This window comes from Castor canadensis, chromosome 10 (genome assembly GCF_047511655.1).
Source record: "Castor canadensis chromosome 10, mCasCan1.hap1v2, whole genome shotgun sequence".
Classification (NCBI taxonomy): Eukaryota; Metazoa; Chordata; class Mammalia; order Rodentia; family Castoridae; genus Castor; species Castor canadensis.
The window spans coordinates 81,170,352-81,184,258 of NC_133395.1; the positions used below are offsets into that span (position 1 = coordinate 81,170,352).

At 35.4% G+C, this 13,907-nt stretch overlaps 1 protein-coding gene across 5 annotated transcripts in view; it reads right to left on the bottom strand.

The window, feature by feature from the left end:
• The window catches only part of LOC141411498 (ankyrin repeat domain-containing protein 26-like), a 77,378-nt gene that overhangs the window by 26,494 nt on the left and 36,977 nt on the right, over positions 1 to 13,907 (bottom strand). For 4 of the 5 annotated variants that reach the window (XM_074043675.1, XM_074043677.1, XM_074043678.1 and 1 more), the window contains one exon: positions 6,815 to 6,956. The exons of the other annotated variant lie outside the window; for it this stretch is intronic. In XM_074043675.1, the coding sequence (XP_073899776.1) occupies positions 6,831 to 6,956 (126 nt within the window). In that variant the 3' untranslated portion in view covers positions 6,815 to 6,830. The remainder of the gene's footprint in view (positions 1 to 6,814; positions 6,957 to 13,907) is intronic. 5 annotated transcript variants of the gene reach the window in all.

Below are 13,907 nucleotides of genomic sequence, written 5' to 3' on the forward strand. Positions count from 1 at the left end.
TACAGTTGAAAGCTATGACAGCAGATTGGAACAAGAGGAACACAGAATTTCAGGACTTAAAGATAATGTAGATATAATACGAAAAACAGATAATAAATAGGAAAGAAGAATGAAGAAATAGGAAAGGAATATACAAGAATTCTACAACTCCATTGAGCAGCCCAACCAACCAATCATGGGCATGAAAGCTAAACACATAGACAGCATGAACCTAAATTAGAAGAGACAAAAAAGGTCACTGCATACTAATAAAAGGAACAATACATCAAATAAATAATAAATAATAATTATTAATTTATATGTGCCCAACACTGGCACACACCACTTCACTAAACAAACACTGCTGACCTTACAAGCACAGGTACAAGCCAGGAAAATGACAGTGGGAGACTTTAATACCCCACTGTCACAGTACAAACAAAAAGACAAAAAAAAAATCAATAAAGAACCCTGAGAATTAAATGATTCCTGGGACCAAATTGACTTAACAGATATCTACACAGTATTTCATCTAACAACAACACGATACAAATTTTCTCAGCAGCCCTTGGAACTTTCTCCAAAATAAACAATATTTTAGGGCACAAAGAAAGTCTTACCAAATATAAGAAAACTGAAATAACTCCATGTATACTGTATGACCACAAAACAATAAAACTAGAACTCAACAACACAACTGCAAAAAATATTGACACACATGGAGACTGAACAACAGATTACTGAATGACCAATGGGTCCTCAGAGCAATAAGAGAAGAAATAAAAAGTTCCTAGAATCTATAAAATTGAAAAAAACAACCTACCAGAATCTGTGCACTACAGCAAAGGCAGTGCTATGGGGAATGTTTATAGCTATGGTTCTCTAGATTAAAAACACAGAGAGATGTTAAATAAATGTCCTAATGCTGCATCTCAAACTCATAAAAATAAGGGCTAGCTAAGGTCAAAACCAGCAAGAGAGGGCTAATGAAAATATGCACCAAAATCAATAAAACAGAGAACAAAACCACTACTATACAAGGTACCTACAAAACTAAGTTTGTTATAGATATATATGAACTGAACATCAGTGCCATCAATTTTATAAAGCATGCATTGCAGTACATAAAATGACAGATAGGTACAGATATAATAATAGTTGGAGACCTCAATATTCCACTCCCACCAATAAATACAGCATTCAGGCAAAAATCAATACAACTATCTCAAACTAAGCAACACCACTGATGAAATGGATGGGAGGCAGAGAGAGAGAGAGAGAGAGAAAGAATTTCAACCAACAGTAGCAAATTGTAAATTCTCCTCATTAAGCCATTGAATTTTCTCCCAAATAGATCACTTATTAAGTCATCAACAAGTCTTAATGCTTACAAACAATTGAAATAATTTCCTGTATCCTACCAGACAATAATTCAATATAATTTCAAATCAAAAGCAAGAAAACAACAAAAACTATTCAAAACATGGAGATTTTAAAGCACACTTTTGAAAGATCAGTTGGTCATTGAAGAATTCAGAATGAAATAGTAAATATCTTACATTCAAATGAAAATAAAAAAAATCTACAAGAACATTTGGTACAGAGCAAAAGAAGTGCTAAGGGGAACCTGTATAGTGATCTATATGTTACATATGTAGCAATGAGTGCGTGCATTAGAATATCAGAGTGGTTTCAACTAAACAACCTAATAATGCATCTCAAGCTCTTAGAAAAACAAGAACCAGATGATTCCAATATCAGTATATGAAAAGTAGTAATATAAATTAGACCAGAAATTAATGAAATGGAAACAAAAAGAATTTACAATAAATCAATTAAACAAAGAGTTGATTCTTTGAGAAGATAAACAAGATTGACAATTGTTTAGCCAAACTAACAAAAAGAATGGAGAAGACCCAAATTAATAAAAAAAGATGAAAAAGGGATATCACAACAGGTACCAATGACATCCATAAAATTATTATGGAATATTTTGAAAACTTTTACTCCAACAAACTAGACAATCTAGAGAAATGAATAAATTTTTAGTCATGTATAACCTACCACATTGAATTAAGAGGTTATAAACAACTTAAACCTATCTATAATGAATGCTGAGATTAAACCCAAATGAAAGTATCTCCCAATAAAGAAGAGACTAAGACTTTTGACAGATTCATTGGCAAATTTTATCAGACATTTAAAGAACACCTAACACCAACACTCCTCAAACTTTTCCAAGAAAAGGAAAAAATCAAATTATCCCTGCTTGCAAATGATATGATCCTATATATGAAAGACCCTAAGAAATTCACAAAAAGCTTAGCTCTCATAAAAACTTTCAGCAAAGTAGCAGAATGTTCAACATCCTTGGCTATAAAGGAAAATCAAATAAAAAATGACTGAGTGAGAAAATTCTCTAGTGAGAATGGATATCATAAAGAGCACAAACAACAACAAATGTTGGTAAGGATGTGGTAAAAAGAAACTCTTACATATTGTTGGAAGGCATGCCAATTAGTGTGGCCACTAAAGTGATAATGATGGACTTTCCTCAAAAAAATGGCAACAGAACTATGTAATACCCATTCTTGATCGTATATACATTACACGTAAGTTCAGATACAACAGAGACACCAGCACAACATGTTTATTGCAGGATATTTACATTAGCCGAGCAATGGAATCATCTTAAGTTAACCTGAACAGATGAATGGATAAGGAAAAAATGGTATATATATACAAAATGCAGTATTACTGAGCCATAAAGAAAATGATATATCATTTGTATAAAAGTGAATGAAACTGGAGATAAGTGAAATAGGCCAGGGTCAGAATGGTAAGTATCACTTGTTTTCTTTCAAGTGGAAAATCTAGATATTATATGTGTGTGCATGTGTTTGTGTAACATTAATGTAAATGTGGAACATTTTCGCAGGATGAGAGGGAGGGGGCAGGGAAAGAAAATAATCAGGGGTGAATAATATCAAATTACATTGTATCTTGTTTGAAGGTGGTATAATGAAAACCACTAGAAAGTGTGGGAGGAAGGACAGAGGAAAGTAAGAGCAGTAGCAACACCATGGAGAAACCCCCTTATATTGTAGCTGGGAGGAGGACCAGAGAAGAAACAGACAGGCTGTGTTCTGATAATGAGGCAGGGGGAAAGGATGGCAAAGCAGAGAGATAAAACTTAAAGAACTGAAACATGAAGACGGTCACATAGCACTGGGGAAATGAAATAGCCAGTGAAGTCACATGCAGCCATATGTGGGTTGAGCTTCGCTTTTTGCTTTTGTAACCTGCTTGCAAGGGTATGTAAGGTGAGACCTCTTTATTTTGGGGCATCAGCCTTTGGACACCAGTCCACTGAGTCTCTGCCAGCACAATAAAATGTTGCTTCCTGCTAAAGTGCCTCAGTGTCCCGTATCTCAGATTAAGATTCCCACCACAATATAATTAACATACAGTAATAAGAGAAAGAGGTAAAAGCTCATAGTTAAAACCGGCAACCTCAGAGCACTGGAAAGGAAGGCAATGCTCTGGAAAGAGGTCCCTAAAAGCTTACTTAAAGGTCTAGAAAACCAAAGCCTCCTTTTTAAAAACAAGAAAGAGTTTTCATTTGTTAAACTGGAATAATTTTTAACAATGCATTTATCAGTTCAGGGGTGTAGTTCAGTGGTATAACATACACTTAGAATGCACAAGGACCTAGGTTTAATTACCTTTTCTGTTCAGGGATCAGAATTGTTTGCAACAATTCTAACTTTATGTATCTGATGAGGTCAATTTTATCTTTTTGGATTTAAAAATAATCATAATAATAAGGAACCAATAAAAGTGTATAATTGTGATTTATAGGAAAAAGCATCCTGAAATTAAACTAGAAAGTGAAAACTGGAAGTAAAAATAATGCAAAATATATAAATAGGGATCTATTATTTAAGTCTCAATGCTAAATTTCATATACTGTTAAGACGTGCAATAAATGATAAATGTTACTTCAACAATCAGAACAATTGAAATAACAGAGTAATGATTAATTACCATCATCTTCCCTAGAGGGAGAATAGAAGTGCTACAAAGATGAAACATCACACCAGGAATAGTCCAAAATATCAAAATCTTGTAAGTATATATAGGCCAGTCCAGGCAAAAATATTCATTAGACCCCATGTTTACAGTAAAAAAGCGGGGCATGGGTGGCATGGACCTTGTTGTCTCAGCAACCGTGGGAAACATTAAATAAGAAGATCATGGTTCAGACCACCCTGGGCAAAAAGTGAGACCCTATTAACTCCAAGACAACCAGAGCAAAACGGGCTGGAGGTGTGGTTCAAGTGGTATGGCACATGCCCAGCAAACACAAAGTCCATGAGTTCAAATTCCAGTAATGCCCCAAATAATTACGCTAAGGAATCTCTCTCTCTTTCTCTCCCTCTCCCTCTCCATCTCTCTCTGTCTCTCTCTCTCTCTCTTTCTCTTTCTCAGCCTCTCTCTCATGCACACACTCATGGGTGCATGCATTTTCACACACACAATTTATTACATCCTCATGTTAATCTTTCCTTGTGAGTATGCCTTTATATTAGAGCAGAACAACTCTAGACATGCTGTCTCCAGCCACCACTAGAGGTAACAATAACGATCACAATCAAGTAACTTTGCCAAGAGCCACAAAGCCCCTTAAATTCATATTAGTAATACTTGACACCTTGGGTTAGGGTGTAATCTTCCAAAAATAGTGATAGTTTAGGATTTTTATGTATGGGGATGCTGAAAGGAAATTTTATAACAGAAACTGTGTTAATTAGAAAAATTCGAAATGCTTAGCAGAAATACTAAGAGATCAGGTAGATTGTATGATTATATAAAGTAAGAAAATGTGTTACAAACCAAACAATGGAAAAAATAAAATAAACCATGTTGGGCTAATAGTTTCAAAGTAAATTCACTTACTAACATCATCTTCCAAACACATATTATAACTTGGTTTGCTTTCACGTCCTACTAATCTCATGAGTCTGTTTCATCAAAAGAAATGCCTTACAAATTATTGCCCTTATTTTCAATAATTCTTTATTTTGCTGACTTATGTTGCAATGTGATTTTATTTCTTAATTCTTCTAGACTGAAATGCCCATATTTACTTGGTTCTGTTATTTTTGAATCTTTTTAAGTGATCATTCCACAATTTAACTTTACATTGCTTATGACATTACTGAAGCACTATGACTTTCTCTTATAATTTCAATTTTTTCTTGAGCGTCTTCTTCTACAATAGAAGGATATGTGTCAAAATAGTCATAAATCAAATGATTATTTTGTATTTCATTAGTTTTGACCTACTGGTCAGTAAATAAACAATATTCTAATATTTTTCAATATGGTAGCTATCTGAACAGTATTCTACAGTTCAAAATGTTTAACGCTGATATCAACTGCTAAATATGAATTGCAAAAGCATTTGATTCCTTTCTTGTGTGTATATGGGGGCGTGCTGGGGATTGAAACCAGGTCCTGTATCAAGCAAAACACATCATCTGCCACTGAGTTTATCATACATATGCTCATACTCATGTAATCTGATAATTCACAGAACAACCCAATCAATACAAATTTCAAATCAATTCCAATCTTAAATGTTCCAAAAAGAAACTATACCAGCTACATACATGGAATTTACTAGATTAAGTATAAAATAAAGAGTTGTTGGCCAGGTGCTGGTATTTCAAGCCTCCAGGAAGCAGAGATCAGAAAGATTGTGGTTCAAAGTCTGCCTGGGCAAATAGCTCCTGAGACCCTATTTCAAAAATACGCAACACAAAAAAGGGCTGGTGAAGTGGCTCAAATAGTAGAGTACCTGCCTTGTAAGCATGATGCCCTGAGTTCAAACCTCAATACCATTAAAAAGTGCGATGTCTGATTTTTGTAGAATCAATAAAAAATTAAAATCTATTTCTCTCTAAACCTGTAAGAGAAAATTGTTTCCCCAAATCTTCCCATGTATCATGTCTGTAAATGCTGAGTATTTCATCTTTCACTCAAGACCTCTACATGTCTTGTCTTTTTAAAAGTAAAAAATGCCATAACAGTAATAAAATTTCCCATTACACCAAGCATTAACATTGAAAATGTGGCAAAGCCTAGCTACTGTATACAATTATAGTTTGAAAATTGTTTAAAGAAAATCCAAACCCAGTACTGACAAAATATTGTTCTAAAGAAGTTTATGCATATATACACACATACCCATATATGCTTTCAGGGTTATTACAAACTAAGAAGTAAATTAAAGAAGGAAAGAGAGGAATGGTAGTCATTCATAAAAGAAACCTAAATTTAAAAATGTGTATACTTTTTCAAATGTAGGAGATACCCATGGAAAATTATTCCATGACCACGATATAATGCATAAGTGAAAATATGGAGAGGTAAGAAGACAACATGAGCTAATTCAGGATCATTGTGACATTGGTAAATGACACAGATTAGCCTTTAGATATCAAAATGTTGGCATGCTCGGGGAAGGACAGAAGAAGAAAACAGTAAAATATGTTCAGAAATGAACATTCAAGATAGATCAAGAAGAGCCCAGTTGACATTTTAAACTAAATGCATTCTTGTAATTATACTTGAAATTTTTACATAGTAAATGTAATAGTTGTGATTTAAGAAAGTTTCAAAATCAGTTGTGTATTTGTGAAACAAATTTTAAAATAAAAATGATTTAGTTATGAAAATGAGGATAAACAGCAAACTTGGTTTGGTTTTACTAAATATATAATCAATCAGCAAATGGTTGAAATTATTTGAAGTATAAAATACTACCCACCTATATCTTTTTCCTTCTACACACCACATTCCTTTTTTTCTTCCTTCAAAACAAATTTTAGGATTTGTATTTTTTGCTTCAAAACATAGTTCAGTAGTTCTTCTAGCTCATCATCATCATTACATTGTTTCTTATCTTCAAACTTTAAAAAATTAAAAGAGAATTACTTTTAAAAGTCTAGAGACTCACACTCTTCTTAAAATAATATTTTTCATGAGCTCATGATTAATGCATTTACATTGTAAAAACTGTCACCCATGACAGATTACAAAAATAATTTTCTTAAAATACTGAAATTCATTTTTATTTATTATTATGTCTGTAATTTAAATGTCCATAATTTGACTTCTGAAAGTGTATTTTAGAGATACTGTTATGAAAAAATTTAAAGAGACATTGCATTTACATGTTAATTTTTAATGCTGCACTAGAAGCAGTTTGACAATAGCTCAATAGATTTTGGGTTAATTGAAATCATTATTTTTCTAACACAATTTTTGGTAAACTTCCACCTGATTCCATTACATTTTTGAGATCTATAAGCATTCTCTTAGGAATTTCATTTTTTTACTTTGCCACTAGCCATTTCTCTTTAAAGATTAAGGCTTCTCTAAAATACACAAAAATATAATTTTTGGCTGATTGTTGTGGCTTTTTATTATCCCACTTCTCTATTTCATTTGGACTCTATTATTCTTTAATGCCTGGGCTCATACACAAATACATTTTTCCATCACTTAGTATCTCCTTTTACATAAAAACCTGATTTGGGGGAGAGTCTAAGATTGTGGATAGCTGAGAGGTGCAGAAACCCTGAGCTCCAGGATATCAGAAAAATACTCCAGAGTTGTGGTATCTACACTTGGCTGATTCTGATTTTTTATTAGCCAACGAAACTACTCTCAACTCATGGGGTGCACATAAAGTTCAATGAATGACGCTCAAAACAGTTTTTAATTGCACATAACAGCAGGGAAGTCCTGGTGCAGGCTGGGACTGGCACAGTTGGCTCAGATGGAGCTGACACAATTCCACTGCCATGAATCTGCAGCAATGCCAGGTGAGCATGACACATCACCTTCCCTCAAGGGACCCACGTAAACCAGTGCAGCTGGTGGGTAGACTGCACTCACCTGGACAAAACTGGTAGCAGTAAATGGAAAGTACAAGTCACCTCTGCTGGGCAGGGTTGGGGCAAAATGCTTAGCTAATCTCCTGGAGTAAGGGCAGGGTAGAACCCTGTGCTGTCTTAGGCTGTGTGGGCAGGTCATAATGCTGAGCTGCCAGAGCCTAAGTGTGGTGGAGCAATATAGCTGTCACCTGGTAAGATCAGTAATATCTTTGACCATCTCAGAGAAACTGGTAGTCAGCTGAAAAGTGAGCCATCAAAAATCTCAATTGAGTTTTTGGGTAGAATGTTTTGGGTCTTTAAGATATAGGATCATGTCACCTGCAAATAGGGTTTTTTGACCTATCTGTATTCCTTTTATTTCTTCTTCTTGCCTAATTGCTCTGGCTAGGAATTCCAGGACTATGTTGAATAGGAATGGAGATAGTGGGCACCTTTGCTTCATTCCTGATTTTAGGGGAAATGGTTTCAGTTTTTCTCCATTAAGTATGATGCTGGCTATAGGTTTGTCATACATAGCCTTTACAATGTTAAGGTACTTTCCTTCTATTCCTAGTTTTCTTAAAGCTTTTATCATGACGGTTGTTGGATCTTATCGAGGGCTTTTTCTACATCTATTGAGATGTTCAAGTGGTTTTGCCTTTGCTTCTATTGCTGTGCTGTATTACATTTATAGATTTGCATATGTTGGGACACCCCCGCCCCCGCCTCCGCATCCCAGGGATGAAGCTGACTTGGTCATGGTGAGTGATCTTTCTGATGTGTTGTTGGATTCAGTTTGCCATTATTTTATTGAGGATTTTTGCATCAATGTTCATTAAGGAAATTGGCCTATAGTTCTCCTTTTTGGAGGTGTCTTTGTCTGGTTTTGGGATGAGTGGCTTCATAAAATGAGTTAGGCAGTGTTCCCTCCCTTTCTATTTTGTGGAAAGACAAATTAAAACTACACTAAGATTCCATCTCACCCATGTTAGAATAGCTAGCATCAAAAACAACAAAAACAACAGGTGTTGGTGAGGATATGTGGAAAAAGAAACCCTTATACACTGCTAGTGGGAATACAAGCTAGTGCAACCTCTCTGGAAAACAATGTGGACGCTTCTCAAAAATCTAAACATAGATCTACCATATGATCCAGCAATGCCACTGTTAGTGATACACCCAAAGGAATGTGACACAGGTTACTCCAGAGGCACCTGCACACCCATGTTTATTGCAGCGCTATTCACAATAGTCAAGTTATGGAAACAGCCAAGATGCCCCACAACTGATGAACAGATTAAGAAAATGTAGTATTTATACACAATGGTGTTTACTCAGCATGAAGAAGAATGAAATCTTATCATTTACAAGTAAACGGATGGAACCAGAGAACATCATCCTGAGCGAGGTTAGCCAGGCTCAAAAGACCAAAAATTATATGTTCTCCCACATATGCAAACTTTAGATCTAGAGCAAATGTAGCAATGTTGTTGGATTTGGGTCACATGCTAAGGGAAGAGCACATACGGGAGGAATGGGGATAGGTAGGAAACCCAAAACTTGAAATTGTTTGATGTTCCCACTGCAAAGGAGTTAATACAGTAACCTTAAAGCAACAGAGGTAAATATAGGAAGGTGACTGGGAAGTAGTGAAGAGGTCAGGTAGAGATGAATCAACTTGGGTTGTAACACACTTGTGCATGGAAGCAATGCTAGGAATCTCTCTGTATAGGTATCCTTATCTCAACTAGCAAAAATGCTATGTCTTTCTTATTATTCCTTATATCTACTCCTCAATAAAATTGAAGAAAAGGGCAGAACAAGTTCTGCCTGGAAGCGAGGTGGTGGCGGGAAGAGAGAGGAGGTGGAGGACTCAGGGGAGAAATAGCCCAAACAATGTATGCACATATGAATAAATGAATAAAAAAACCTCAATTGAATCTTATGGGCAGAAAGGACCAGTACTGGTCACAAACTAACTCCAGATGGGACCACTTCAGTGAACCCACCTGCACCAAATGACCTATTCCACCAAGGAAAACCTGGTCTCAAACACCCTGAACTGACTCCCCCCAAAGCTGTCCAATAAGGATGGGCAACATCTATTGCCACACAGCCCAGCATCTGAACTTTCAGAAGGACAGAGACACTGAGAAAGCCCCAGTTAATAGTACCAGAACCTGGATTTCAAGTCAGAAGAAAAAGTCCAGAACTTTCAGTGAACTGATTTTTTTACTTTTAATTTAGTATTTTTATTTCTACACTATGATTTTTTAATCTTTATTTTTTACTTTCTTCATTTTATTTTCTTATTTTGCTCTGTAATCTATTGTTACCTATCTCCTTCTTCCATTCTGCCCGAATATCAATCTGCTTAGCCCTCTCTTACCCCACTTTCCTTCCTCTCACCTAACTTTTCTCTTTACTTTCAATCTCTCCTTCTTTCTTCACTATTCCCTCCTCTCCTCCCTCCCCACTGCTACAACCTGCTCCACACTTGCCACTCATGAAATAGTCTACTATACCAACATTACACACTATTCTCATCCCTCCTATCCCTCTGCAACCCCTAACAGTAGCATCCTCCCCACAATGAATGAGCTACACCTTAACACACATTAGGGTTTTATTACCCTATACACCCATACCTCACACCCTTTACCCACTTCACCCCATTCCTCTGTTCTGCCCCCTCCTCTATGCCATCTTTCTAATTTCTCAAGTGTCTATCTCTATCTAAGCAATGATTATCCAATACTCACTTTTTATAGATAATATCACTAAGGGATGCTCTATTTATTATGTAAATAACTGTTCTGGCATTGAATCTATGAATTTGTTGTTAAATTATACCTCCAGGTCAGGTCAGAGAACAGAAATATCACAATTACCTAGCTAAAGACCAAGCCAGTGACAGCATAATAATTAAGTCAAGGATAAGATAACAAAACCCTCAACTAACCAATCAACAACACAGGAGGGAGGCAAAAAATAGAAACATGGGGAGAAGCAGAAGACAGGAATACAATCCTTCAAAAAACTAACAATAGTTCATAAGAAAACTTAGTGGAAAGTGAACAAAATTAATCCCCAGTTGAATGATGATGATTATTTCCAATGTACTTAATGGGAAGCTTAAAGAGATGCTCAAACAGGATCTCAGAAAGGACCTCAAAGAGGAACTTACAGAAGAGCTTAATGAGAAGCTTAAAGAGAACCTACAAAAATAACACAAAAGATATCAAGAGAACACAGAAAAAAAAACTTGAAAAGATACAGACGTGAGTCAATGAATTCAGAGAGGACTTCAACAAACTCCAAAATGAAACAAAGGAGATTATAAAAAAGAGATACATGATATAAAGAAGACAGCACAAGATGTGAAAGAGGAGTTTAACAAAGATATAGAAAATCTCAGAAAAAGAATCAAACTGAAATCCTGGAAATAAAAAGTTCATTAACTCAAATAAAAAATACAATTGAAAGCCACTCCAGCAGACTAGAACATGTGGAACACAGAATTTCAGGGATTGAAGACAAAATAGATATTAAAGAAAAATAAGAAGAATTCTTAGACAAAAGACTGAAGAGCTGGTAAAATAATATACAGGAACTCAGCAACTCCCTGAAAAGTCCAAACCTGCAAATCATGGGTAATGAAGGGGAAGAGGTTCATGCCAAAGGTATAAATAATATATTATTCAACAAAATAAAAGCAGAAAACTTCCCACATCTCAAGAAAGAGAGGCCCACTCACGCATAGGAAGCCTCCAGGACACCAAATAGATGATGAAAATATAACCTATCCATAGCATATTATCATCAAAACAGCTAGCACAGAGAATAAGGGAAGAATATTGAAAGCTCTAAAAGAGAAAAATAAAATCACATGTAAAGGTAAACCTATCAAAATAACAGTTGATTTCTCAACCTAAATCTTAAAGGCAAGAAGGGCATAGAGTAAGGTATTTCAAAAACTGATACAAAACTATTCAGTCCTAGGATACAATACCCTGCAAAGCTATCAGTTTAAATTGATGGAGGAATAAAAGTCTTCCATGATAAACAGAAACTAACACAATATGTGACCACCAAGCCACCACTACAGAAGATTCTGAAAGGAATCTTATACACAGAAGATGAAAACAAACATAATCATAAAAGGATAGGAAATATTAAACCTTGAGTGAACACACAAGTAATCAAGGAATAGCACAGAATTAGTTACACGTACACAACAAAAACAACCAAGTAGCAGGAATCACCACATACCTCTCAATATTAACACTCAATGTTAATAGACTCAACTCTCCCATCAAAAGACACCTATTGGCAATCTGGATTAAAAAAAGAAGATGCAACAATCTGTTCTTTAGAAGAAACCCACCTTATTGACAGAAAGAAACACTGTCTGGAGTGAAAGGGTTGAAGAAGATTTACCAAGCTAATGGCCCCACAAAACAGGCAGGAGTAGCAATACTTATATCAGATAAAGTGAACTTCAAACTTATATTATTGAGAGGAGACCAAGAAGATTATTTAATATTAATAAAAGGAGCAAGATAGCAAGAGGAGATAACAATTATCAGTTTCTATGTGCCTGATATCGAAGCACCAATTTTGTTAAACATACATTAATGGACATAAGTACACAGATAGTGTGGCACATGAATTAAACAGGAAATTTTCAAAGGAAGGGGTACAAATGTCCAGTAAATACATGAAGAAGTGTTCAACTTTCCTGGCTATAAAAGACATGCAAATCAGAACAACACTTAGGTTTCAACTTACCCCAGATAGAATAGTCATAATCAAGGGGAATAGTAACAACAAATGGTGGTGAGGATGTAGCAATACAGGAACCCTTATACACTATTGCTGGAAATGCATATTAGTACAACCACTGTGGAAAGCAATACAAAGATTTCTCAAAAAGCTAAAGATAGAACTGCCCTATGATCCAGTGATACCACTCCTGGCATCTACACCAAAGGAATGTATGATAGAGATACCTGTACATCCATGTTCATTGCAGCACTATTCATAATAGCCAATCTTTGGAAACAACCCAGGTCCCCTACAACTGATGAATGGATCAATACAATGTGGTATATAAATACAATGGTGTATTACGAAGTCATAAGTAATAACGACATTTGGTTTGAAGGTAAATGGATTCAAGTGGAGGACTTCATGTTATGTGAAGTAAGCCAGGTTATGAAACACAAAAGCCATATGTTTTCTCTCATACATAGAAGATAGATCCAAAGATTTACAAATGCACAAAATCAAGCATGAGCATATACAAATTAAGATGTAGAACATGTTTGTAATAACAGGACTACTCTATGGAACTCAGGGAAAGAGGGAAAAGAAAAAGAGAATCATAGAGCATCAGTAATATCACATAACATAAGATGTGAAAGCAGTGTATATTGGATGTGCATTGAAAACTGTTGTAAAATGGGGGTGGGTGGGAGGTAAAGGGATAAGGGAGAGTAATGGAAGGAGTTGAATGGACCAAAGTAAAGTATACAGAGTGCATACGTTGAGACACCACTTTGAACATTAAGTTAAATATTAATAATGAAAAACAGGACTGTAAAACAGTTACAGTGTTTGCAGGGGGATCACTAGTGGGAGAGGTAGGGTAAAAGAAGGAGTTTATAGTGATGGTATATAGTAGTTGTACTTCATATACCTATATGAAACAGAACTAAGAAACCTCTTGCAATTGCTTTAAGTGGGGTGGGGAGAAGATTGAGGGGGAGAGACAATGGAGGCAATGTAAATAATGTATAATATAATTCTAACTGGAATTGTCACTATGAATCCCCTATGTATAATGGATATATTAATAAAAATGTATTTAAAAAAACACAGATAGACCCCCAACATAGTGGTAGTGGCAGACTTTAATACTCCTCTATCACCAATAGATCAGTCATCCAGACAAAAAAAATCAGCAAAGATAATCAAGAC